Consider the following 25,153-nt stretch of genomic DNA (forward strand, 5'->3'; position numbering starts at 1 on the left):
AATGGACAAGCTTTGACCCCTGATGCGGACACAGCAGAGATAACATGAAGGCAGTATTATTTGTTTAATTGAGACATGGTTGCAGGAACAACTCTAATATTTCTCTTCTCAGCTTTTGAACTTTACAGCCAAACAAGGACAACAGATAAGATTTTTAACTGATTTACTGTCCAGGTTGTCTATTGAGAGAATTCATCATTGTTGCCAAGCTACAAAAACAACATCCCAACACTGATAGCGACCTCTGGAGATTTCTACCACATCGTCCTCTTCTTTTACGCTTCAACTTTCTACATATAGTATTTTCTTATCTATCTATAACGATAGGATATCTTTAATAACATTTAGTATTGCAACAATATAATTTCCCTTTGGGGATTAATACAGTATTATTTAATTGAATTGAATTTAATATCATTATTTAGTCTGCAAAAACAAAGTGAAACTCGAGAGACTGCCTTACTGCTTCCATGATTATTTAGAGAGTTGTAACCAATGCTGTTAATCAAATGCTGTTGATAAATTGATAGTGACCATGTGTGAACACCATAAAAGCAGAAGTTTTGTCAGTCTGCTAGTCTGCAGCATTCAGGTGTGTGTGAGCACAATGCCAAGTGGAAAAGACATCTTAGAGATGCACTTGTTGCTGCCCATCAATCTGGGAAGGATTAAAAGGCCATTTCCAAACTACTGAAGGGCATCGGTCTACAGTGAAAAAATTTATTCACAAGTGGAAACATTCAAGTCAGCTGCCACTCTTCACAGGCGTGGACGTCCAAACAAATTCACCTAAAACAATGAGGCAAAGATCCCAAGAACAGCAGCAAATCTGCAACAGAATGTCTAAAAAGAAGAAAGAATCAAGCGGTTGTGATGGTCCAGTCAAAATTCAGACCTCAACATGAATAAAATGCTGCGATGGGACTTTACAGGGAGCTGTGCGTAAACTAATGCCTTCAAAAACCAATGAATGGAAGCAATGCTGTAAAAAAAAAAATGAGTGGGCCAAAAATTTCTCAGACGTGTGAGAGACTGATGACGTCAAACAGAAAACAAGTTATTGCTGCTAAAGGTGGTTCCTAAGCCTGTTGAATCGTGGGGTGCATGTAGTTTTTCACACACTTTGGCTTAGTTTTTGTTATCTCAGGCTGTATTTACCTCATTTACAGACCTAATAAGGGCAAGATGATTTTTTTAAAATGTTTACTGATCCATAAAACCTCCTTTTCACGACTGTATGTTAGCTGTGGAGAGATGCGGCGTAATAGATTGTCTCATTGGAAAAGTATGAACTTTTTAAAGATTATTTCACCGATAAAGATCAACATATATTAAAGATTTTAAGACAACCATTTTCTTCACTGCAGGTCTGCAAGGAGCAGAAATGAAAAACTGTTGGGTGACTCAAGATAAAATGAGAAGAAAGGGGCTGTGAGTTGGAAAATAATAAAAGAAAATAAGACAGAGATGAACTTCAGAAAGAAGGGGAATGAGATGAGAGGATGTGGAAGTTACACAGAGCAATACAAAGACTAAAAGGAATTTGTGAAAGACATCAAGTCCAAATCCGTTGTCTCTGTGGAGCAGATAGTCTGGCTGTTCTTTCTTTAAAGCCGGAGTTGGTATAGTTAATGTTGTTACCAATTTAAATCCACGACTTTCAATATGTTTCTCATATGATTAGTTTCAAAGCTGCTGTAAAATGAAAAAGTGAAAAGGAAGTCCTATTCTGCACGTCTTTGTGGTAGTTACTGCGTTCAGACACGTGGAGTTGTTCAACATGCGACAGGGTTTTCTCAGGCTGTTGTTGCGTTGCAGAACTCTGTGCACATAGTTGAGAAAATGCAATTTTCAGGGAAGAGCTATCACTAAGCTCTTCATGCAATATACTGACCCTTAATAGGATCAAGTATATTCATGCTTTGAGGTGTGAATGATCCCACCTTCACCCATGTATGACACTACTTCATGAAGCCGCCTTTCTGCTTTGCTTAGCCGAAATGAAATTCAATTAATTTTTATTCATAGAGCTTCAAATGACACCATAAGTCTTCTCAGGGTGCTTTACCCAGTAAGGTTAAGACTTTAAAATGTCAAGACGTGGAACAGAGGATACAACTAGTCTGCCTCAGCCTGAATGTCAAGGTCAAGTTTTTGGATCTATCTTGGTCAGGAACAGCAACTCATAGGTGACTTTTATTTATAGGTTAGAAAAAAACAAACAAATAAAAGAACAAGTTCATTTGTGAGGTTTCGAGGCGCTGGCAGACAACCAGCTGTTTCCGGCAGTCTTATATCAACTTCTTGTGAGTGTTTGATTTTGTTGCTGGCTTTCTCTCTTTTCCAACCAGTCAGGGCAGATGGCTGTCCTCCCTGCCTCGACTTCTGTTGTCGCAAAGTGTTGGGTTGCCTTCTGTAAAATGCATGAGTTAGCTTTTTTGCTGGGAATGGATGTTACGAAACAAATTAAATGTACTGAAAATTATCTGAGATGGGTCACGAGGAGATGACCCAAAAATAAAACACAGATTGGGAGTAAAGCTACCGGTAGTTAGAATAGAATGAACTGGATAACTCCTTAACACAACAGAAAGTGGGCAAACGGTTGACCAAAATTGTGAAGGAAATCTTTCCACCTAATATCCAGAAGAAAAATAATCTACGCATTTCTGAAAATGTTAAACTATTGACAAAAAAGATAATAATTGTCCATGATAGATGGCTGTGGCACCGGGTGTGAAGAATGAAACAAGTGAGAACTTCTCTTTTTATTTTTTATCTTTCTTGTCATTGACAAGTTGCAACTTTGCGGCTGTGTACAATTTCCAGAACTTTTAGTGAAACTCATCAATCGGACAAACTTGGAGCATCAATTTAAAAAGAAAAAAGAAAATAGCGAGGGCCAGAGTTGAATTAAAGGTTTCAAAATGGGAGTCCATAAGCTTGTGGGTGATGTCATTGTGGCTACGTCCATCTTTCATAGACTGTCTTTGGCTAATACAAAATATAAATGGATGAATTCAAGCGATAAGCTGATGATTTGAATGGTCTGACTCCAAAATATGGCTGCAAAAGATTTATGTTAAGTGTCAGATATCGCCTCAGCTTCTGTTTGATTCATAGCAGAGCAGAAGGTTAGTCTCACTGCTGTGCTTGTAACTGAATTATAATAGATTCCAGGAGACAACAAAGTGGATATCTCATTGAGAGATCAGTACCAATTGGGTTTACCCGTAGCTGGCAGCTGTTACAGACCTACAAAAATCGCCTCCTGGAAACACCTTTGAATCACTTTACAACAAAGGCTTCAGAGCACACCTCAAGTTAAGAAAAAAAAGAGGAAGATAAAGTTTCTTCTGATATTCTCAGTCAACTATATGTGCTTGCAACAGACAAAATATGAAAAAGGACATGGCATGGACATGAAAAGCAAAGAATGATGAAAATGAGTGTTTTCATCTCTTGAAAAACACCTTCTGTGTTCATTTCCTTGGTAAAGAATTATTTTAGGAAAAACTGTGAAAATAGCATCAGGTGACTGACGGTAAAGTGTGAAAAAGACCTGTCTATCTGTGTGTGTGTTCATTTAACTGTGGTGATGTCACCACATCAGACTCTGCCAGCTGGCTTTGTCAGATATCCTGTCCTGTAGTTCTGCTTCCACGGCTGCCCCCGCATGTCTCTGATTTCCCATGATTCCTTTTTGGATAAACAAGTCGCTCTCTTACTACATTTATTTATCTGCAAACATTTGCTCCGCTGAATGTCCAGAATTATTCATTTTCCCACAATGCACATAACAAACCTATTCTTCTTCTAATTAGATTTTCAGTCATCCAGAAAGAAAATCTCAGAGCGCAACAGCAATTTCATTTCACTCTGATACAAACCCAAGGCAATTGGCAGACTTCTGTTTTTTTTAAACAATTTGAGTGATGCTAATATCAGATACATGTCCATACTACAGATATCTATCACTGCTCCAAGAAGGTCAGTGCACACTTTGATCAAAAATAAGTGATCCGTGAACTGAATGGCCTGTGGACTTAGGTGTTGGGCTCTTGAAGAGCACCAAAATGTTATTTAGCTTCATGCACTAAACATCGGTGGTTGATTTGGTTATTCTGTGCTCATTGAAGCGTGTTATGATGAGATTAAGTTCATGTAGAGAGAAGTAACAGCATAGGAGTCTATGCGTACATGCGCACATGCATTAGTGTGGGAGCGTGCGCCAGCTTTGTCAGCCAGACCAGAATGTTATATTACTGAGGCTTTGGGGCAAATTCAAAGGGAGCAGACCAGCGAACTTAACAAATGAAGAACATGCCATATTTGTGGCCATTGTGCTGATTTTCTCTTTGGCTTAAGAAGTGTTAGTTTTTTTTCATGCCTGTTTTTTTTTTGTTTCTTTTTGTGAGGACTTTAAGCTTTTAGTGTAAGTTATGTTTAAGTTATGTTCAATGTTAATCACAAACACAAAAGTATAAAACTATACTTTTCCATATAAATGACACTTCTGTCACCAGTTTCTCATCAACATTTTTGTCTCACTAAATTGATCAAATATGAATATTTGATCCATATATGGATATATCAGTTTCCATATATGGATCAAATATACACGTGGAAACTAAGTCCAAATTCCCACTTGTTAATGAATGTTAACTTGTGTATTTTGTTTAAAGTGGTGAGTTGACCACACATCAAACTGATTGAAAACTATTTTTTACAAAAATGCTTTAATTACTTGATTTAATTATCAGGACCATGGACAGCTGGGAGGCTACTGATCCCTATTCTAGGCACAGTCTTGTCCGAGTCATGTGGCCCAGAACATAACTGCTGGTCGGTTAATAACACCACTGAGAACATGTGTCATAAATCCTCCATCACATATTGTTATTTTGTTTAAGATTTTAGACTAACATTAAGAACTGTTTCTTATGTGGGCAATATTTCAAAGATGATTCTTTTTGTAACGGCTGATATCAGTACTATACTGATGGTGTATTCATTGACGAATGAGTAATTGAAATTTCTACCTTTCAACTGGTAAACAATTAAAGAACCCCAATTAGTAGTCAGATTTCCTTACTGGCATACAAAACATTAAACAAATTAGTGGTAGAGGTAGTATTTATTTCTTCACTTAAGTTAACTATATAACTAATAATGAAATTTGATGTAAATAATGCAAAAAGCAAGTGTAAAGGAACAGTGAATGCAATCTGAAGTTGAAGCTAGGCAGAGATGACCAGAAAAAAAAGGTGGTTAACCGTGTAAACTGATGAAACAGGGTTGTTTGTGATTTATTTAGTGACTTCACACTCTATCATATATGTTCTCAAGCACAGAAAAAGTGTTTTTTCCCACTATGATATGGCCCCTTTAAAGTCAAGCAGTTTTTTGTTATGCAGGATAAGATCAGTTTCAAAAATGTGATTTCAAATTGTAATTTGACCCACTTCTGCCATCCTGATCACATTGTTCTGTTCTGCCCTGTTGACCTTCACTCATCTGTCACATTTATTCTTCTTTTTCCCTCCTCCTCTCTTTCCTCTGTCTTCTTTTCATCTCTCCTTCTGTCTGTCTGTTAGAGTAAAGATGCTGGCATCAGGACTCTGGTCATGTTGGACGAGCAGGGAGGTAAGTTTTTAGAGAGAGATCACTGAACAGTGTTACGTTAATCTGTTCTGCCCTGCTCCCGATTCTCTCTTGCAACAGTTTAATGCTATATAAGAGCACTAGCGTGTCCAGTATATCCCTGCAGAACACAAAAAATGTTACCTTCATGGTTTAGACATTACCATAACAGAAGAGTGGTGCATTTTCTGTGAGCTTCAGTCTTTAAAGAAACAATAACCAGAGTCTCCACTAACATAGTTAACATGATTATACTGGATGCTGCTGTGGAGCTTGCACTCTGCTTTGCCTCCTTGCCCACTCATGCTAAATTAACACATACAAAGTAAATCTCACTGATCACAGTGCTTATTAGTTATGTGTTAAATGCTTTTATGTTTATGTTTATGCATTTGTCAGATGCTTTTATCCAAAGCGACTTAAGTCATACAACAAGACTTGTTACATGTCAGATTTAGATTTTGGCATCCCTGTCCACCTTTTAGGAGACACTCTAGCTATTAGAAAACCTATATTACAACCATGTAGTGTGGAGGATCCAGAATTTCTGGAGCCTCTCATCTTCTGCTGAAGTGATTTAAACCGCTGCTTTGTAAAATTGCTTTCTTCATGCAAGACCACAATCCTTAGGGGTGTCTGTTTAAGCACAAATCATTAGTCGCTTGCAGCAGCAGATGGAAACTACCTGAGCGGCGCTGTGCCAACTGTTTTTAAATTCAAATCTAGCCAAGCTAATGAGTGTGTGGGGATTTATGCGTCACCAAATTAAAACATGCAAGGCCACTTGTGCAGACATTTACTTACTGTAAGGTGAGACTGATAATCTAAAATACTGCATGTTTGCAGTTAGAATTTAAAGTCACTTGTGTTTATAAAGCGTCAGCTGATACATTTAATCTATTTTTTGGTCATGTTGCAGCTCATGATACCACTGCTTGGTGTCCTTCTGAGTTTAAAGATGAAAATTAAGGTCCAGTGGTATTTCACCTCTTGCATGTACTACTTAGCCATATGTGTTCTACCGTTAAATCAAGGATGAGGTGAAAGGACAAAAGGGAGGGTGAAATCTGTCTCACTCTAATATGAGAAATTCACCAGTGTGTATAACAAAAAAAACAGGTTATTCCAACATAAACGGAAGTCTTGAACATTATGCATGTCTATTGTGTGTTACTAACTACAGCTGAATTGTGTTAATTCCATTGTTTATACCCCACACTGATCCACCAGCATTCCCAGGCCTTCGTTTTCTTACATTTCTGCAATTTGCTGTAGATGGCAAAATGATCCTAAGAGCTGAGGATGTGATATTGGAACTCAAAGACTGATAACATATACGTTCCATAATGGGTGTCCCATTTCATTGGGAAATATTTAAACCACTATCTCTCTTAACTCAGTTTCTATGAGGCAAAGGACACTTAAATCAGGGGCTTGGATTAACACTCAAAAACCTGTTTGGGCTCAAGAGTATTCAACACAGCCTTAGTGAAAAAGCTATAGATGTTAATATTTTCCATCTCACATATGAGATTCACCAAAGAACCCTGTAGAGATAGTTATTGTGATATGAAACCAATAGGTGCCAATGGGCTATAGAGGAACGTCTGGTCTGCTCTTATTTCATCAGGGTGAAGTTTATTAGCAAACAGTCTGACATAAGCCCACTTCACCAAATTTAACCAGAGCTGTTTCATACTTTTAACTGTCGTCGTTACCTAGAAGCAGAGCTGCATGAAATGAGCTGGAGAAAACCTCTGAGGACTGTCTTATCCTCCTCCTGGTTCAAAAATCTTGTTTTATTTAGAAAACCCTGCATAAGGCTGCCAAGGGTCCAAGTTTGATCCACACAGTGAACTGTTGGAACATGCTTACTCAGACTACTGATGCATCATTGCAGTCGTCAGACTAATGTTTGAAGACTCAAATGCAAATGCCACATTTGAACTATTCATACCCACAATGAAATTTCTGGCGTTTTGTGGACGCGCATGTTTCAAGTTACATTTACTGTGCATAGAGGAGAGTATAGTCGTAGAGAATGCGGAGGATGTGTGTGGTGTGTGTGTGTGTGCTTAGTTCCATGCGTGACAGAGCAAACTAATTGGCCTGTCAAATGAACAGATAGCCTGTTTCCCTTCTTTTTCTCTTTCTTGCCTCCCATTGTGTTGCCTCCCAGAGAAACTCCAGCCACAGTGAACAGCTCACTACAGTTATTACAGGACACCAATCAATTCACAGATTTAAATTACCTCTGCCCCCAAGCTAATGTCCTTTGTACCTGACCCCCACCCCGTTCTTGTTCTGCCTTCTTGATTTTTTTCAGTTTCATGCTTCTTCCATTCTCGTTTTCTCCCTGAAATAAACTCTTTTCTTCTTCTATTCTTTTATCTGAATGTAACTGTGGCTGCAAAAATATTGCATCTTTGCTGTTTGGAGAGGGTACTTTTTGAGTCCCTGTCATATTTGCCATGTTATTTACTTCAAGAAGTCATCCTCATTTTGCCATTATATGGAAAAAAAACCAAACACTAGCCTGTAATAGCTTGCCAAGTCTGTAGTAATTAATACAGTCTAGTTGAGCTGTAAACTGGGGTGCGACTAATCCCTATGCCCTTTACACACAATCATGCACACACACACACACACACACACACACACACACACACAGGCCGCATACAGGAGATGTGTCATGTCTTGCAGTGATGTATTACATGTAGTAGAGGTCTCACTGCAGCTAATGAGCTCCTCCTTTCTTGGCTGGTACTTGCATGTTGACCTAAATTAGATCCAGTGACACGGCTGATGGATTATAGCTCTGACTCAGTGAGCAGCTTGCAGCATTTTATCAAGCAATAAACTTTTGTCATTTCTTTTGGAAAAAAAACTAAACGAGTATTGGATGATTTACAATACTCACAACTGTGTTCAGTTGATAACTCACCTCTAAAGCTAATTAATTTATTGAATTACCCTTGTATTTCTGGATTGTTTCTTTTCACTCTGACACTGAGTATTAGATTCATTGTTATTCTCTGAATTACTTAGAGACAGTCAACAGATTATTGGCAGATTTATAAGTTGCACAATTCAATGTCTGTTTAGCTTTCATTTGTAATCCTTATGACACTGTTAGCAATACAAAGTTTGACAAGCTAAACAAACGCCTGCATCTTGCAGAACTCAGTAAAGTTACGTTCATGACATCCTTGATGTAAACAGTCAGAAGATGCAAGGATTGAATAAAAATAACAAATGTATGTGCAACGTACAGACATTTAATGCTCTGCTATTCTGAGCTCAATAATAAAAAAATGTTTTTTTTTGCCATATTTTTAAACTCACACTAAAAAAAAACACTAAAAATAACCATGATGGTTATATCCTGTCTGATTTTACACCAAGGGACCCTAAAGGAACTGACACACCTCACTTCTGGGCACTGTGCCCTTCTTTCATTAGCTCACGTGCTGGAGTTAAAGCCCAGTCATCAGTTTGAACATTCTCTATGGATGGGTCGACAAAAAGACTTTAATACAGGAGACAGATGCATGTATCCTGTAATTTCAACCAAACTCTCTCTGACAGTATCTTGGAGTGAGGAAGTGAGAGGAGGTCAGCACTCAACAGTCCTCAAACAGAGGGGAGGAGGAAGGTCTCTGAGTCAGACCTGACTGTCTGAAGCTCAAAATATAAATATTACCTCTCATTCAAATATTCCTCCTCCACTCAATTCTTCACTTCATGTGAGATGAAGGCCAAGAGTTTTCAGTGGTCATGTGACGACTTTGTTAGTGAACTCTCCAATGCTTCTTATACACGATGGTGGGAGAACTTAGCTTTAAAGATCTTTCTTTATGAAACATTTGTTTTACTCATCAAATCCAGTCTTCATATCAAAAGACAGAATTAGGATAATCAATTAGAGAGAAAACTCTTTTTTAATAGGTCTTGATCAGAGAACAGAATCATCAAACGCTGAAGAGACAAACTATGTCTCCCTCCACTGATGGACGTTACAGCTAACCTGTCCTTCAGCTATAAGCAGCCAGATAGAGGATCTGACCTCAAATCAGAATCAGAGATTGTTATAGAACTTTGACTCTCCAACCATTTCAAGACGTATAAGATACTTTAGGTGGCTGGTGGTTGTGTTATACATGTGAAACAAGCATTTGTTTTTAGATCATTTGTGTCTGCTTTTAAAAGCTCGCTTTTCAGAATATTTGGTTCTGTATCTTCTTTCTCTTCTAAATCCACTCATTCTTCAGGTTTTGATTTCTTTTGGATTACTTTTCGGCTCATTTCAGCTGTTAAACGTTGCCTCGTTAAGGCAGCCATGACTTCTTTCCAATCTCACTCTCTTGTCTTCTATCTGTGCTCCCGTTGACATGCTGCAGCATTCAGACAGTAAAAGTGGCAGAATAACCATATTTATATGCAGATGCAGGTCGGGATGAAGCCCTCTGCCACTGCCACTCAGATTAAATACTTTCTGAGAGAGGCAATTTGTCCTTTGGAATGGAGGTAGGGAAAAAATGCTGTTGCAATCATGTGCAATCAAAAGGAACAAAGTTGCATAAAAATCTGCAGATAATGAAAGAAGAACTAAAAAAAAAAAAGGATTTGGTTTTGATTCACTCCTTAAAGCAGAAGTACTTTAGGTGCTTTTATAGCTTGTCACCTGCTTTGCCTTCTAGCCAAAACATTCAGCCTCTTGCACCGTAGTGTAGAGCGCCAACCCTCGACACAAACCAGTCAACTTTATTTCACTGCTCTCATGCCTTTGTCCTCACCAGAACAACTTGATCGTGTGGAGGAGGGCATGAACAAGGTGAACGCAGACCTGAAGGAGGCCGAGAAAGATTTAAAAGATATAGGACAATGCTGTGGTCTGATATGCCCATGTGTTCAAAAGTAGGTACCAGCCAGGGGCCACGTGCTCATGCCTGTCCAGTGCTGGTGGTGGTGATGGTGGTGGTGATGTCTGATGTCTCTCTTGTCACAGTCAATGCCTTTTTTTGTCTCTTCTCCTTTGTCTACCCCTTCTCTTCCCTTCCATCCACAACCTCTTCTTCCTCTCTTCTCTTCTCATGTGCTTTCGTTCTTTTTCTGGGATAAATGACAATGTGTTGCTAATCAGAACAACTGGAGCGCATCGAGGAGGGGATGGACCAAATCAATAAGGACATGATGGACGCAGAAAAGAATTTGAACAATCTAGGACAGTTCTGTGGTCTATGTTCATGTCCCTGTAACAAGTAGGTGCTGCCTGTGTCGCCCAACTGCATGTGTTTCAGTGCCTACCTGCCTCTCTGTCCATCTGCCTGCTTCTGGTGTGTAGAGCATGGTGATGTGTGTTGTGAGCAGTCCGGCCTGAGGCCACAACGCACTCTCTGAGCAGGCACCAGCACTGCATGCACGAATGCATGTGTGTGTTGAAACTGAGACCGAGATCAAGTGAAAGATTGTGAGCATGCATGAACAGCACATCCTGCAACATGTGCACAACTGGTTTTATGCTACTGAATTTGCTCCTCAGCCTCAGTGGCTGTTGCCCTCAAAAGCCCTTCATTCCACATCGGATGAGAGATTCTCTTCCAGCAGATAGCAGCATCAGCCAGGATCTTGGTCATGGCACCCACCAATCCTTTAAACTGTCCCCCAGCTCCCGCCCTAACATCCACCCTGCGGCATGATACTGCGTCATGCTGTGTATAAGTTCAACTGAAGAATAAATCAACTACTTGCTCTCCTACTCAATTCAATGTTAGATTGTTTGAATCAATTTCGAAACTCATAAATATTTATTCTGTTCATGATTTACTTTACTTCATCGACTTAATGTGACTCCTGGATAGCATTTAATTACACATCTATTTTATATGACTGGTAGTAAAGATCCAGTGTGTCACATTTAGAGGACTCTAGTGGCAAAAATGTATTATATTATCCCTATTTATATTTGATTAGTGACGTGACTTGAAAAAAGGAATCTGTTTTTTTGTTAGTTTTTTGTTGTTTTTTTCTATATTTTGGTGGAATGAGCAGTTTGTTTCTATGAAAGTTTTGGGGCCTCTTACATGGAATCCCTCATGTTACTCTGCCATGTTTTTGCAGTTGTCCAAAGCATATAAACTAAAAAAGTGGCTCTGGACCAGGTTTTAAGAGTTATATTGTTCCTGTTGGTCACCATAGTTTTTCTCGACATGCTTGGATAGGGAGGTTGAGATGTGGGACATTCACTGGGTTTGTCTGTAACTTTGCAGCTAATTGTTACAAAAATTATGACACTGCATTCTCTCAGTTGCTGAAATTTATGAGATTTAAAGTTTTCACCTTGTTTCAGTATAATGCGACTTAATAGTGGCTGTCATTATGATCAAGTATAAGATTATACTATTTTACCCTACTGACATCTGCAACGAAGAATTATTATTTTCTTTGTTGTTGATGTTATTTTTTTATTCTTTTTCAGAATAGGTGAGAAGATTAACAGTAGATATGTGAGTCGAGCTAACAAATGGTTAGCTTAGCTTAGCATATAGACAAGCATCTTAGGCAACAGTTCAGAGCGTCTGGCTCTGTCCAAAGGTATTAAAAAGCATAATGAAATCTATCTACTGGCATAACAAAAGCTCAAAAAGTCATATTTGGCATTTGAAGTTTAAAGTGCAAAAACTACACAGAAATTGATTTCATATTAGAAAAATATATAAATCCAATCCGTGCAGTTCTGTTTTTTTTTTTTTTTGTTGAAATTAAATTAATTTAACATGCTAATTTGTGTATGCAAGAGGTACTGGTAGGTGAACCTTTATGGATTTTAACACAGAAGAACTAAATGTTCTTTTTGTCCAGGCTTTGTGTCGAGCTAAGCTAACTAGCTGCTGTAGCTTTACATTTAGCATACACGCACACAAGATTGCCATTTAACTGTAAAGCTGGAACTTAGCTCTAAGATATGGTGATTTTTTATATATATATTCTTAAATGTATACTATGTTCCATACATTTTTTACACAGTACACTATGTTTTTATGTTTTGATGCCATAGAAGGTGTTCACTGGATTGTGCCTTCTCAGTTATTTCAACACTTGAGGAAAGAATACATATTTATCAGAAATTTGATTCAATATTCACATGTATATTTCAAAATTATGTACAATTGTGTGAGAATTAGCTTACCTTAGAACAGTTAATTTCCAAATATGGTGCTGGTAGGTTTGGGGGTAGGTGTACATTCATATGGATGCAATTTGCAATTTGTGCCACTAGTTGTTACTAAATCCCACGCACTGGACCTTTAAAGCATCGATAGCTGCTAAAATATTCAACTTACCCTAACTTTGAGATGTGACCCTCAAACTGCAAACAGTAATTACAGGATGCCTCTTTTTCCAACCTCGTGACTGTCTTGCATTGAAAGATATCATGCATGAGTTAGGAAAACTTTTTTTATAGCACACTCAACATAAGATGATACCTTGTTAATATTAAATGTCTTCAAACCTAGACTTGTACTTTGAGAACTAATATGGATGCCGAATTTCTTGTGTGTTTTCTTACCCTCAACAGCCAAACTATGGCCATTGAGCCATGTCTGTGCACTCTTTACTTTGGAACCAGTACATGTACTATACAGATGTCTAGTTTGGGAGCTATAGAAAACACAAGAGGCTGACAAAGAAGAAGGAAACAGAAAAAAAAGAGGCTGTCATTTTGTAGAGGGTTTACAGCAAGTTATCTCTTAGATGTTCCTCTGGGAGTGAAGTTATGCTTTCATTATTTAGCCAAAATGTTAGAGTTATTTTCTTTGGGTATAATGTCTTAAACATAACAAAAGAAAGTCATTTTGTGGTAGATCTGACCAATCACTTAATGAGTCCATTTTAATATTTTAGTTTTTCTGTTTTGTTTTTCCTTCAATGTGTATTGCCATCTTCTTGAACTTCCGTCCTGGATGTGGAACACACCAGGAGACATTTTAATGACTATAGTGGGCTGAACAGGATCTAGGGCATATCCGGAGTTAATCGCCTCCTTTTGGTCTACCTTTGTCCAGCTTCCAGATGTTACTGTTTTGGGTTCAGATCTTGTATATTCTATAGCTCTTTGGTCCTTCCTTTCATGACCCACTTGTTATGTAATCCTGTGGTTGTTATGTCATGTGTTTCATTTGATCTAGATGCTTTATGTAGCAGCCTTGGGTCAAATAGCATTAGAGAAATAATTCTTGCTTGTTGTTAGCATAAGTGGAGCACCTGATAGGTGAAATTTGCCTCCTCGAGACAACACAATGCGATGGTGTCATTTACAGAAAACTGAACAAAATGATCTTGCCTAAACATTGTCACTTGTGTTGTCTGCAGTGGAGACGTTCATCTATCAGATAGTCCATACATAATAAAACAAATGTTAAGAATTACATTTGCTTATTTGACTGTATTTGGTGTATCATGCAACAGATCTATCCATCCAGATGAAATGAAGGGCTGATCACAGCTAGTCTTCCAATCGAAATGATCACGTTCTTTTGTTTTGTTTTTCGTTGGATTTTTACCACCATGGATTTAACTGCTCAGCTTTCCTGTATTAGATACAGCATGCATCTGATCCTGTTCCTGTTGTGTACTATGTTTCTGCATGTCCACTCTACATGTTTTTGTGTTTGCTTGTGTGTGTTTGAGTCTCCTCTCTCTTAATGTGTTCTGTGTTTTTGGGGTTTAATTTATTTCTCAACATAAGTAACTTGTGGGCTTCTTGTGTTCGATTGATCTGAATGTTAGATCAATTATTAACTAGCAGACTGCAAATGCATGTATGGAACTATATCATACGTGGCTGTCATGTTGCTTTTAGTTGGTTGATTAGTTTTGTGCCATATTTGCATTCTAAACATATATTTATGTATATGTTTCGATAGAAAAATTGCATAAAAACATGCATGTGCAGACATTGATTTTTTACATTCACACATCATATTTCAATGTGCATACACATACACCCATGAAGGCTACTCATTAATGGATACACACACACACCTATCCAGCCACATTCATTTACATTTACACACATGAGCACCAAATGTAACAGCTACGGTGGCCCTGACTGAAATGTGTCTGTGCTAGGATTAAGGGTGGGGGCCAGGCTTGGGGATCGAACCAGGATGGAGTAGTGAACAGCCAGCCAGGGGCTCGAGTGATGGACGAACGTGAACAGATGGCCATCAGTGGGGGCTTCATCCGCAGGTGAGCATATGCAGTATTTGTGTGTAAATATCAGCTGTGAGCGCCTCCTCAGTGTCTGCCTGGAACTAGAAAACTTGTTTGTTTCTGTGTTCATGAATGCTCAAGTATGATCATCATAACAAAATTTAAGTTTGTAATTATATTTCCATCCAAAATTACATCTACAAATTATTTTAGAATTGGTTTTATATGTATTTTGACTCTTAGAGTAGGAAGTTACCATCTTTATGGACTATATGTCGGACATCATTATTGATTTATTTGTTTATTTATTTATTTTTGCTGCTTTTGAAACAACACAGTTTCCCATTTACAATAGACAGAATGTTAAATCAGTTCACTTGAAGATTTAAAAGACTGATTGTGCAGATAGTCCTGACTATTATGACAAGTTATCAGGATTTATGAAAAATAGCTTTAATTCTATGAAATAGAAAACACATCACTGGATCAACAATTTGATGTCTGATGCATTTTACTCCTGCCACCATGTTCTAACCAATTTGACTTGTGACCACTTCAAATGATTTGAAGTGCAAAAGAACTTGAATTCGATACTTTTATTAATTTATTGTTTTGTTTCAAAATCTATGAGACTGAGTCCACTCACATTGACAATTGTGTCAACATGCAGTGCACTATGAGAGTCTCGAAGCTGTACTCATCATGGTCACATTTGGAGTGGAACCATGTATACTTCTCACCATCAAAGTCACCATTTTGGTTGGATAGTGTATTAACAGAAACACCCTAATTGAGTCACACAGTAGACGTAAAGTTGTGTAATGTTTTATCCTGTCCTTAAAGAGGACATATGATGTTTTTATTATTCATTTCTTTCCTTCAGAGTATTTTATAGCTTTTATATGCATATAAAAAGTGTGCAATGGTACAAAGTCCAAATTCAGCTCCAGAGGGATACAGAAAAAACTTCTGAATTGGCTGACATGTTTCATTTGCAATCCAGACTCTTCATTCCTCACTCTAAATCTCTGTGTTACACTATTTGCATAATATCTACCTAATGGGCCGTTTGACACGCCCAAAACAAGTTAGAATAAAATTCTTTATGAAAAAAAGAGAAAAGAAGGATGGATTTTACGAAAAAAAATGTTTTTTTGAACATTAAAGTGTTGTAGTAGACACGCAAAATAAAATTATGAACTTTCTAAATGAGCATTATGTGGTTTCTTTAATAATTCAATGATGATTTTACTCATTTGAAGCCTTCAGTGTTTTTTTTATGTTAACTGCTTTACAGCGTAATCCATAAGGTCACTCCAGTAGCTTGACTGGAAGTAGCTTGAGGGAGTGGAAGTAGCTTGAGGGAGTAAGCACTCCCTTGTCTTGTGCATTCCAGGGTAACAGATGACGCCCGGGAGAATGAGATGGATGAGAACCTGGAGCAGGTGGGCGGGATCATTGGCAATCTGCGTCACATGGCCTTGGACATGGGCCAGGAGATTGACACCCAGAATCGCCAGATTGACAGGATCATGGAGAAGGTGCTGTACAGTGGCCACTATTCACACCACTGCCATGAGGAATATTGCAGTTTAGGAGGCTGATCATTTCTCGGGAATTCCATGAGTTTGATATAGTTCCCATTTTAGTATTCTGTAGTGAATTTAGGTTTTTACCAGGAAAAAGTCCCTCTAAATTGTTGGAGTAGCAACGGTTAGTTTAATCCAAAGTGGACAAAGACATTGATGCTGCTTTAAAATATTAGTGATATGATACAAAATTCAAATCCCTTCTTATGGAACTACTATATGAAAATATAGGAGAAAATATTGTTGTTTTTATAAAACAACAATATTTTTAAAAAATCACCTGGACTAATTAAAATCAGAATGTGTCATTTGAACACAGTTCTCAGAATTGGGACTAAGTAAGTGAAAGGACACTCAACTCGAAATTAATTAGCTAATACACAGAATAAAATATTTAGCTAATGCTTAGCATGGATTACAGGATCTCTATGAGACTATGCGACACTATGAGACAACTATGGGTTGAGTTGCTATGTTATGCTATGCTATGCTATTGTGAATACTAATGGTTGAATATCTAGTTGTTTAACATTCTAATTCAGTATGTGTGCCTTCACCAAAGTGACCCATCCCCACTCTTTAGCGTTGGTTTTATCGCATTTCAGACTCCACAGCAGAGCTCTCTAACAGCTAGTGCTTTTCCCTTTCAGGCTGATTCCAACAAGACCAGGATTGATGAGGCCAACCAGCGTGCCACAAAGATGTTGGGCAGTGGCTAAACTGCAGTTTAAAGTGCTTTCATCCCTGTTTAACCCCACTAACCCTCCCTCACCCAAAAAAAAAACAAGCCCTGCCCCCAACACCGTGGCTGACAGCAGGCGCTGCAAACTTGTGCTTTTATTGTGATACTGGTAGAAATTTGCACACATGCACATATCATACATTGCTTCGCTCCTGTCTGTACCCATCAATAAAACTCCACTCCTTCAAATCCCTGTTGTCAATGTTGTTCTGTGATTTAACTCTTTGGGTTTTGTTAACAAATAATAGTACCGTCACTTGACATCCACTCAAACTCTCTCCATGCTGTACATAGTGCATCTTTAATGGCTTCAGTGATTTAGATCACTTGTCCTGTTTTCTTCATTCTATCTTTTTTTTTAAGTCGTTGTGTAAAATAATATGTATGTACACCTGATTTCCATGATGTCCTTTCCATATGTCAGTATTCTGGTATTGTCCATTTAAGGCACACTGTGTATTCATCAGTTAGGATGTCATGATGCTACTTGGTAAAGCCACAGTGTATTGCCGTGAAATAGTGAACATAGGCCACTGTTTAAATACATGTAGATGTGAAGCTGCTCAGATCTTACTCATTATGTAGTAGACCATGAATACTTGGTTAAGTGTTTGGGCCATTTGAATGGAAATGTGGCTTTTTGGTCGGAACCGTGTGCCAGTGATTTACCAACCCTATTGACAGAACAGTATTAAAACAATTTGATGCCATGTGTTGTATAGTGTAAACCTTTTCCTCAGGGAGCTAAATCTGATCATTCTAAAAGCAAGGGTTGAACATCCTATTAAGGCATTGTAATCTATAAAAACTTCATATCTGTATCATACGGCTCAGTGTATAAGTGAAAAGTTGCATTTGTTTATGGTCTGAACAGCATTATCAAAGGCAAATATCGGACATTAACCACAACAGCTAACATGGGATTGTAAAGAGTTCAAGTGTTGAGCGTACTAAGGGAAGGGTCACCGACCTCTTCACATAACAGGCAACCCGTCATTCAACCCCAGCAGAATGTAATAGCGCATTAGGTGTGTTATGCATGTCCTTCCACTGCTAGAAAATACTGAATAATTCATTTATCCAGGCAAAAATATCTTAATATGGCAACTGCATGTAGGCCACACCGAGAAGAAGCCCATATTTATCTGCATTAGTGCCACTCTGTTTCAAGTCTCTTTACCTTTCCAGACTGTGACCATCACTGTAAAATAATATGTACCTTGGGAAATGCCAATAAAACCATCAAATCTGTAGGACCAAACCAAGCTTCTTGTGTGTTTTCGTGACATGGGGCAGTGTCAAAGCAAATGTGGTGAGAAAGTTGTGATATCAAAGAGTGAAACCAGCAACAGCAGGGCTACTTGGGCATCAAATATGTAGTTGAACATTAATAAAAAGCTTTCATCCACATATTAGTGATTAGGCTAACAGGGACCAGAAACAGGTGACAGAGAACTCATACAAGATATGAAGAGTTTACTCATAGATTTTTTTTTTGCAAGACAGTAGATTAAGGAAGGCAAATGTGTACATTAAAGACATAAAGCACTTTTTTTTTTTTAAGTTAAATTCGAGTTACATGTCTTGGTTCTACTAATGGTTTCTGAACATCTGTAATGTGGGAACCTAAGGACAACCTTTGCAAAATGTTCTGCTGTGGCTGTATTAACATTGTTCTTTGTTTGCAGGAACATTTCCCAAACGTTATGACCAAATCCTTAATAAGGATGAGGAAATGGCCCTATTTCAAAAACTCCAAGGAGTTATATCGTCAGTCCTGAATGATCAAATGCTTTAAAATACATTGTGCTCTTTCCACCTCAGTAAACCTCAGTGCAACATTCCAGAAACATTCTCTTGTCATTATTTTTGTAAATACCAATACATTACCAGTTAGGAATATTATATGGAGAGCACAATGTTGGTCTGAGAGAGTGTTCCCTAAATTTTTAAGGAATGTTCTGCTACTACATAACCTTCCGCAAACATCTAAATGTGTCTTTATGGTTCTTGTCAATCTAAGCTTAGGAAAACCACAGGCTAACGGTAAATCGTATCTTCTTAATTCTTGGATGATAAGACCTTAGAGTATGTTCAACTACTAATTACTTGCTTTTAGGGGATGTTAATGCACTATATTAATGCAAAGGCTTATGTCACAACCCGGTCCCTCCGTTCGTCCCAGGATTGTCATCTAGCAGTGCCTACACCATGCCTAAGACAATCCAAACTCTTTTCATGTGTCGTCCTACGATGGTGGAATGACCTACCGAGCACTACCAGAACAGGGGCATCTCTTGAAAACCCAGCTCTTCAGAGAGCATCTCCGATCCTAGCACTTACCTTGTACTTACCTACCCCCTCTATCTTTGCACTTTATCTTTCTGCACCTCTTTCTATGCCTGCACCCTATCTCTACTCTGTCACCTCTGACAGAGTCGGACTAGTGGGTTCCTTCTATGTAGTTTATTGTTAGCTTTTTATATAGCTTGTTATATCTTCATTTGTAAGTCGCTTTGAATAAAAGAAAACACATTTACCATTGGGATGTACCACAGAGAGTTTGTCAGCAACACATTGAACAGAGTGCAAAACTCGGAGCAACATGGCTGAAACATGCAATGGCAGCATGGATATTTAAAAGCTTGATGGTGTATTAAGCATGAGAGAAAATGAAAGACAGGCTTGGACAAAGAGAGAAAGAGACAGGGAAGGAGAGATGTGTAGCAGAACATTACACTAATGGACATCCACTGTGGTGCCCTGGGCTTAGGGCGGATTAGAGTTTACCACGTCACTAAGAACATTGGCACACTCACACACACAAACACACCCACACAAACTTGAACAACAGAAACGAGCAAGAGGGTAATCCACTATACGTTAGTTACATCCATTACTCACCCCAGTTCATGTACTTCCTGTGCATACCCATGAACACAGACAAAATGATTGAATCTTTTCATCCACATTATCTTTATAAGAAAATCTTAAACATATAATTATTTGTGGATTAACCATAACAAATTGGATGCTTCTGAGTGTAATTTGTCTGTTCCTTGGCTTGTAACTTGTTTTCCCTAAAATAGGTATTTACTGGTGTATCACCAAATGAGAAATGTATTGTGACCTGAGCACTCAAGAGCGTATTTTTAGACCAGATGCTCCCCCTGCTGGTAGTTCACGCCTCATTTCTGCTTGCTTGCAGCCAGACATTAAAGGGGTACTAGACAAATTTAACAAATGACACTAAGTTTATTCACAAATAGAGGTCCTGTACACCCTGTGAAAACAAAGTTACAATTTTGTACTGATCAGCCGTGATATTATGAGACCTATGTAATACTGAGTAAGTCTATTTTTTTTTTGTCCAAAACATACCTGAGCTGTTGTGGCATTGACTTTACTAGACATTTGAACGTACGCTGTGATATCTGGAACCAAGCCATCAGCAGCAGATCCTTTCAGTTCTATAAATGGAGGTGGGGCCTCCATTTGACTTGTTATTCCAGCAAATCTAATGAATGTGTGATTTGGTTGAGATCTGAAGAATCTGAAGGGCAATTCAACACCTCAAACTTGTTGCATTACCCACACCATGCTTGAACCTTTTTTTGTCAGTGCGACAGGATGTTATCCTTCTGGAAGAGGCCACAACCATCAAGGATTACCATTTCAATGCAGGGGTGTACTTGGTTAGCGACAATATATAGGTAGCAGGTATGTGTCAGAGTGACATCCACATTAATGGAAGGGTCCAAAGTTTTCTCAAGAAAAGATAGCCCAAAGCATCACACTCCTCCTGACAGTTTATTGTGATTCAATAGTGCATCTTAATGCCATGTCTTTCTAGAGGGGCCAACAAACTTGGACCTGACCATCCACATGATGTAAGAGAAAACAAGATTCATCAGACCAGGCCACCGTCTTCCACTGTTCTGGTGACAATGCAGCCCTATATACAACATAATGTGATAAGCAATGTGTTCTGACACCTTTCTATTGAAGCCAGCAAGATTTTTTTTAGTAGTTTGAGCTACAGTAGCTCCCTCTGCCACCAGACTTTTGAACACCTGCAAATAACCTCAGACTCTAACATTATTTTATCTTCCTCTGTTATCTATTCATTAAGACTATTTGCACAAATATTTTTCTGTTTATACTTCCTCCTTTCTCTGACCTGGTTTTTATTTTTATTTTTTTATTCTATATCTTTATTTTTTATTCTTTATATTGCCTTAGGATATTCATCCAACCGTAATTTCATTCTGCAGTGTATCTCTGATGTTATGTTGAATGACAATAAAAGAATCTGAATCCTTCTCTCAACTCAATATGTGCAGTGCTGAGACTTAGCTGCCCATCACCATTTTGCTGGTTCATGGTTTTCCTTCCTTGAACCACTTTTGGTTGGTCCTTACCACTGCCGACCTAGAACATCCTGCAAAGATGTAATGTCCTTGAAGTCTAACCTTCATATTCCGGCCCTCATCAAGTCACTCAAATCCTTATACTTTTACTGATTGGTGTATTTTCTGTGAAATCTTATCAGTGTATCAGAAAAGAATCCATATGTTACAGACAGTTATCAGCCTTAATACATATCCAAGTGTGCCCAGATAACATTGCCCCTGATGAGCTCTTGGTGTGTGAGAATGTTTGTGATAAGTGAGAAGCTGCAGGAATGTGTGTGAATGGGGGAGTGAGAGACACATTGTAAAGTGCTTTATAGAACCAACCAAGCTAAGGTTAAAAGCTGCTATAAAACTTTACAACGTGTAAAATTCAGGGGAAAGATCAAACTATAGATAATACTTTGCTACTCCGATTAATTACGTTCAGACACAAACAAAAAAAATGAAGTATGAGAAAAAAAAGAGAAGAGAGCAATGGATTTTACATTGTTTGTGTAAATTTTGTTAAAGGCTTTGAAATGAGCGGATGGGCTGGAAAACAAATATTTAAAATCTTGTTTAAGAGATTATGCTTCTAAATCCGTGCAGACGGTTCACCCTGCTGATGGTGCCAGCGACTCCAACGTGGAAGCATTCGGCTATCTCCGTGGATCACGTGACACTTGGCGCCATCATCGTGTTTGTCCGGCCTGAGTCTCCCTCTTTAGCATATTCCGGACGATCAGGACCCACAGTGCGGCATCATGTTGCGAGCAGTTTTCCAACTGTCAGCCGCGGGGGCTCGGAGTCTGGCTCGGAAACGACTATGCTACACTGGTAGGAGTGTCGGCTTCACGCCTGTCACGAAATTAAACTGTCTCTGTTATAAAGTTGACTACCGTTTGCTTACTTGGCTAGCTACCTAGCTTAGCTTCTGCTGGGTGCAGGTAGGCTATCACAGGGTGACATTGAATTATTTTTGTGAGTAGCTGTCCTTTTGGGGCTTCGAATAAAAATATTCTTGTACGTGTACATTCTGTATTGTAGTTTAAATAACGTCCTGCGGGGTGAATTAAAAGAGAATAAGTCACGACCTTGTGGTGACCCCCTGTTGTTAGTTCAAGAGTGTAAGTGACCGCTGTTTAAACGCAGTGGATATCAACACGTTGTATTGTCTAAACTCAGACCATATCGTTTATTTGGTCTGTGACGTTGGATTATGATTATATGGATCTAACTGTGAATGGATGTGTTCGCCTGTTTGGATGTTTTTAATCACTTAAATTAACCGACCTGAAATCCTCTTCTCAGGTCATCAGCTGTTAGCTTACAGTAAATGGATAACCAAGCAAAGTAGATTAGAAGTGGTCAGTAGTTCACAAAAAAAAATTAAACGTATTCCTTTGTTTTAAGTTCAAGAATTAGTTATTTGGCATAAGGTTCCATGAAAAAAAATGAATGGACAATATATCAGTTAATTAAAGTTGTATATGTACACACAGTCCATAATTTGTAAGTTTATTGTTTTTTTTGGGGGGCGGGGGGTGTTATTTACCTACTTAATTACAAACTGTCATTTTGTATGAATGATCTGGTGTGCTGGTTGAAGTCTTGTGTTGTGTACAACTTCTGTGGCTTTCTGTCTTGATTCCCATTTGTCATACAGATACTGTATATCTGATGCTGGAGCAATGTGGGACAAATAAAGTTAACCGTATCTTAAACCCAATTGTCAGGCACACAGCAGCAGCCTCCCCGATGAAAACAGTGTGGCTTGAAAAATGGCTTCCTTTATTTTCTTCCTGTGAGCTTTAAGTGATCGCTGTTCGCCACATAGTTCCCAAGAAGCATTTTCTGCTCTTTATTCAATACAGATATTGAGCTATGTTGTTGTGTGACAATGAAAAAAATTAGTTTGCAGCAGTATGCTCATGAGGTTTAAAATGGCATTGTTGTGCTGTATGTACAACTAAAGGCCTGAACATTTGTCTTTTATTTCTTCGAGAAGAGTCACATGTCAAAGTATTTATTTTATGGGTTGAAATAAGCCATTATTGTTTTTCAAACCTGCTTTATTCTTATATGTGTATATTACCCTTTTTTGGATAGTTGGTTCTATAAGTTCATGAATTAATGAAGCATTTAAAAATATGGGTATTCTTCCTGTTTTCTAGCTCCACTGGCCTCCAGGTGTTACTCCCACGGTAAGGTGGAGACAGATGAGGAGTTTGATTCCCGCTGGGTCACTTACTTTAGCAAGCCTGACATCGATGCCTGGGAGCTGAAGAAAGGTGACTGCTTCTCCTGTTGCAAAAGTGTCTTCTTCTCTTTTAACTCTCATGCTTTAGTTCGGTGATTGTTAGGATTTTTGTTTGTGGTCATTTGGAAACAGCATCCTGAGATTACATATGTCTAACGTGGCTATATATATATTTGACTTCAGAAGTTAATCACTTCAAAGTAGGCCATGCTCCACTTCTGGTAAAGTTGTCCTGTAAAACTGTCAAGATCATTTTGAATAAGCCTGCTCACAAACAGCCAAATTATAACAATCAAATAGCTTCCTTTGTAGAGGCAGTCCTGCTAAAAGCAGTGAGTTAGACTGAGCAATTTTACTGTTTGCATTAAATAATTTGGCTTTTCTTTCATTCGAAATCCAAAGGCATGAACACCCTGATCGGATACGACCTGGTACCCGAAGTCAAGATCCTGGATTCAGCGCTAAGAGCCTGCCGAAGGCTGGATGATCTGGCCAGCGCCATCCGAATCCTCGAAGCTGTCAAGGTGAATGACGCTTCCTCGTCGGCTGACTTTGAGCTCAACCTTTTTATTCAACTTTGTTTCAGTTTAGGGCTGCAACACTTCACAGATAAAGAACATGAACTTGGAATGTAATGATTCACCAAAGTAAAGGCAAAAATGGGTATAAATAATGGAGGAAAATATAATACTCTTATATCTTTTTTCTCAGGATAAAGCAGGTCCCCACAAGGACATCTATCCCTATCTGATTCAGGAGTTGAAACCCACCCTATCAGAACTTGGCATCTCAACACCAGAGGAGCTCGGAATTGACAAGTTGTAGACCGTCAAGGTTAGGGCGCATCGTACCATTCATTTCTTCTGACCCTGTTTGTGGATGCTGACTTTATTTAGACTGTATAACGTGCTTGAAGTTGAAACGATGTCTTTGTCTACTGTCTTCAGATCCTTTTGACGCGTGAAGAGACGCGCCCTCCTGATTCTCTCCAGTTTAAGAAGTATTTTGTTGATTAAACACATGCTGTCCTGTTGTGTACAAAAAAGTGGATATAATAAAGAAAATATTTGAACCTGTGTTTTACTTCTTTGACAAACGTTTGATCGCATTTGAAGCACAGATGTCAAGAATGTTGATGACTGCTTTATTGGTGTGGCTTCCAAGGGTAGTTGGATGGAACTGAGCCACTGTTTACTCTTTAAGTAAAGAAATAAAATACCTTGTGAAAATCTTCTGTTAAGCACATGTAATAGATTTGTAACTAATTAGGTGAGCGGTATTGGTTGTATTCTATTTCATTAATATTCTA

At 38.4% G+C, this 25,153-nt stretch overlaps 2 protein-coding genes across 2 annotated transcripts in view; both read left to right on the forward strand.

The window, feature by feature from the left end:
• Window positions 1-18,451, forward strand: part of LOC140301605 (synaptosomal-associated protein 25-A-like) — a 42,291-nt gene extending 23,840 nt beyond the window's left edge. The window contains exons 4-8 of the mRNA XM_072380153.1: window positions 5,598-5,646; window positions 10,787-10,904; window positions 14,776-14,895; window positions 16,256-16,400; window positions 17,099-18,451. Of these exons, the coding sequence (XP_072236254.1) occupies window positions 5,598-5,646; window positions 10,787-10,904; window positions 14,776-14,895; window positions 16,256-16,400; window positions 17,099-17,167 (501 nt within the window). The 3' untranslated portion in view covers window positions 17,168-18,451. The remainder of the gene's footprint in view (window positions 1-5,597; window positions 5,647-10,786; window positions 10,905-14,775; window positions 14,896-16,255; window positions 16,401-17,098) is intronic.
• A 3,828-nt stretch (window positions 18,452-22,279) lies between these two features.
• LOC140301585 (cytochrome c oxidase subunit 5A, mitochondrial-like) lies at window positions 22,280-24,916 on the forward strand. Its single transcript, XM_072380130.1, has 5 exons — window positions 22,280-22,421; window positions 23,759-23,875; window positions 24,247-24,368; window positions 24,556-24,678; window positions 24,792-24,916. Exons 1-4 carry the CDS (start codon window positions 22,349-22,351, stop codon window positions 24,667-24,669), a joined length of 426 nt encoding a protein of 141 aa, XP_072236231.1. The 5' UTR covers window positions 22,280-22,348; the 3' UTR covers window positions 24,670-24,678; window positions 24,792-24,916.
• Window positions 24,917-25,153: the final 237 nt, after the last annotated feature.

Source organism: Leuresthes tenuis, unplaced genomic scaffold, assembly GCF_036924035.1.
Source record: "Leuresthes tenuis unplaced genomic scaffold, fLeuTen1.0.hap1 SCAF_2, whole genome shotgun sequence".
Classification (NCBI taxonomy): domain Eukaryota; kingdom Metazoa; phylum Chordata; class Actinopteri; order Atheriniformes; family Atherinopsidae; genus Leuresthes; species Leuresthes tenuis.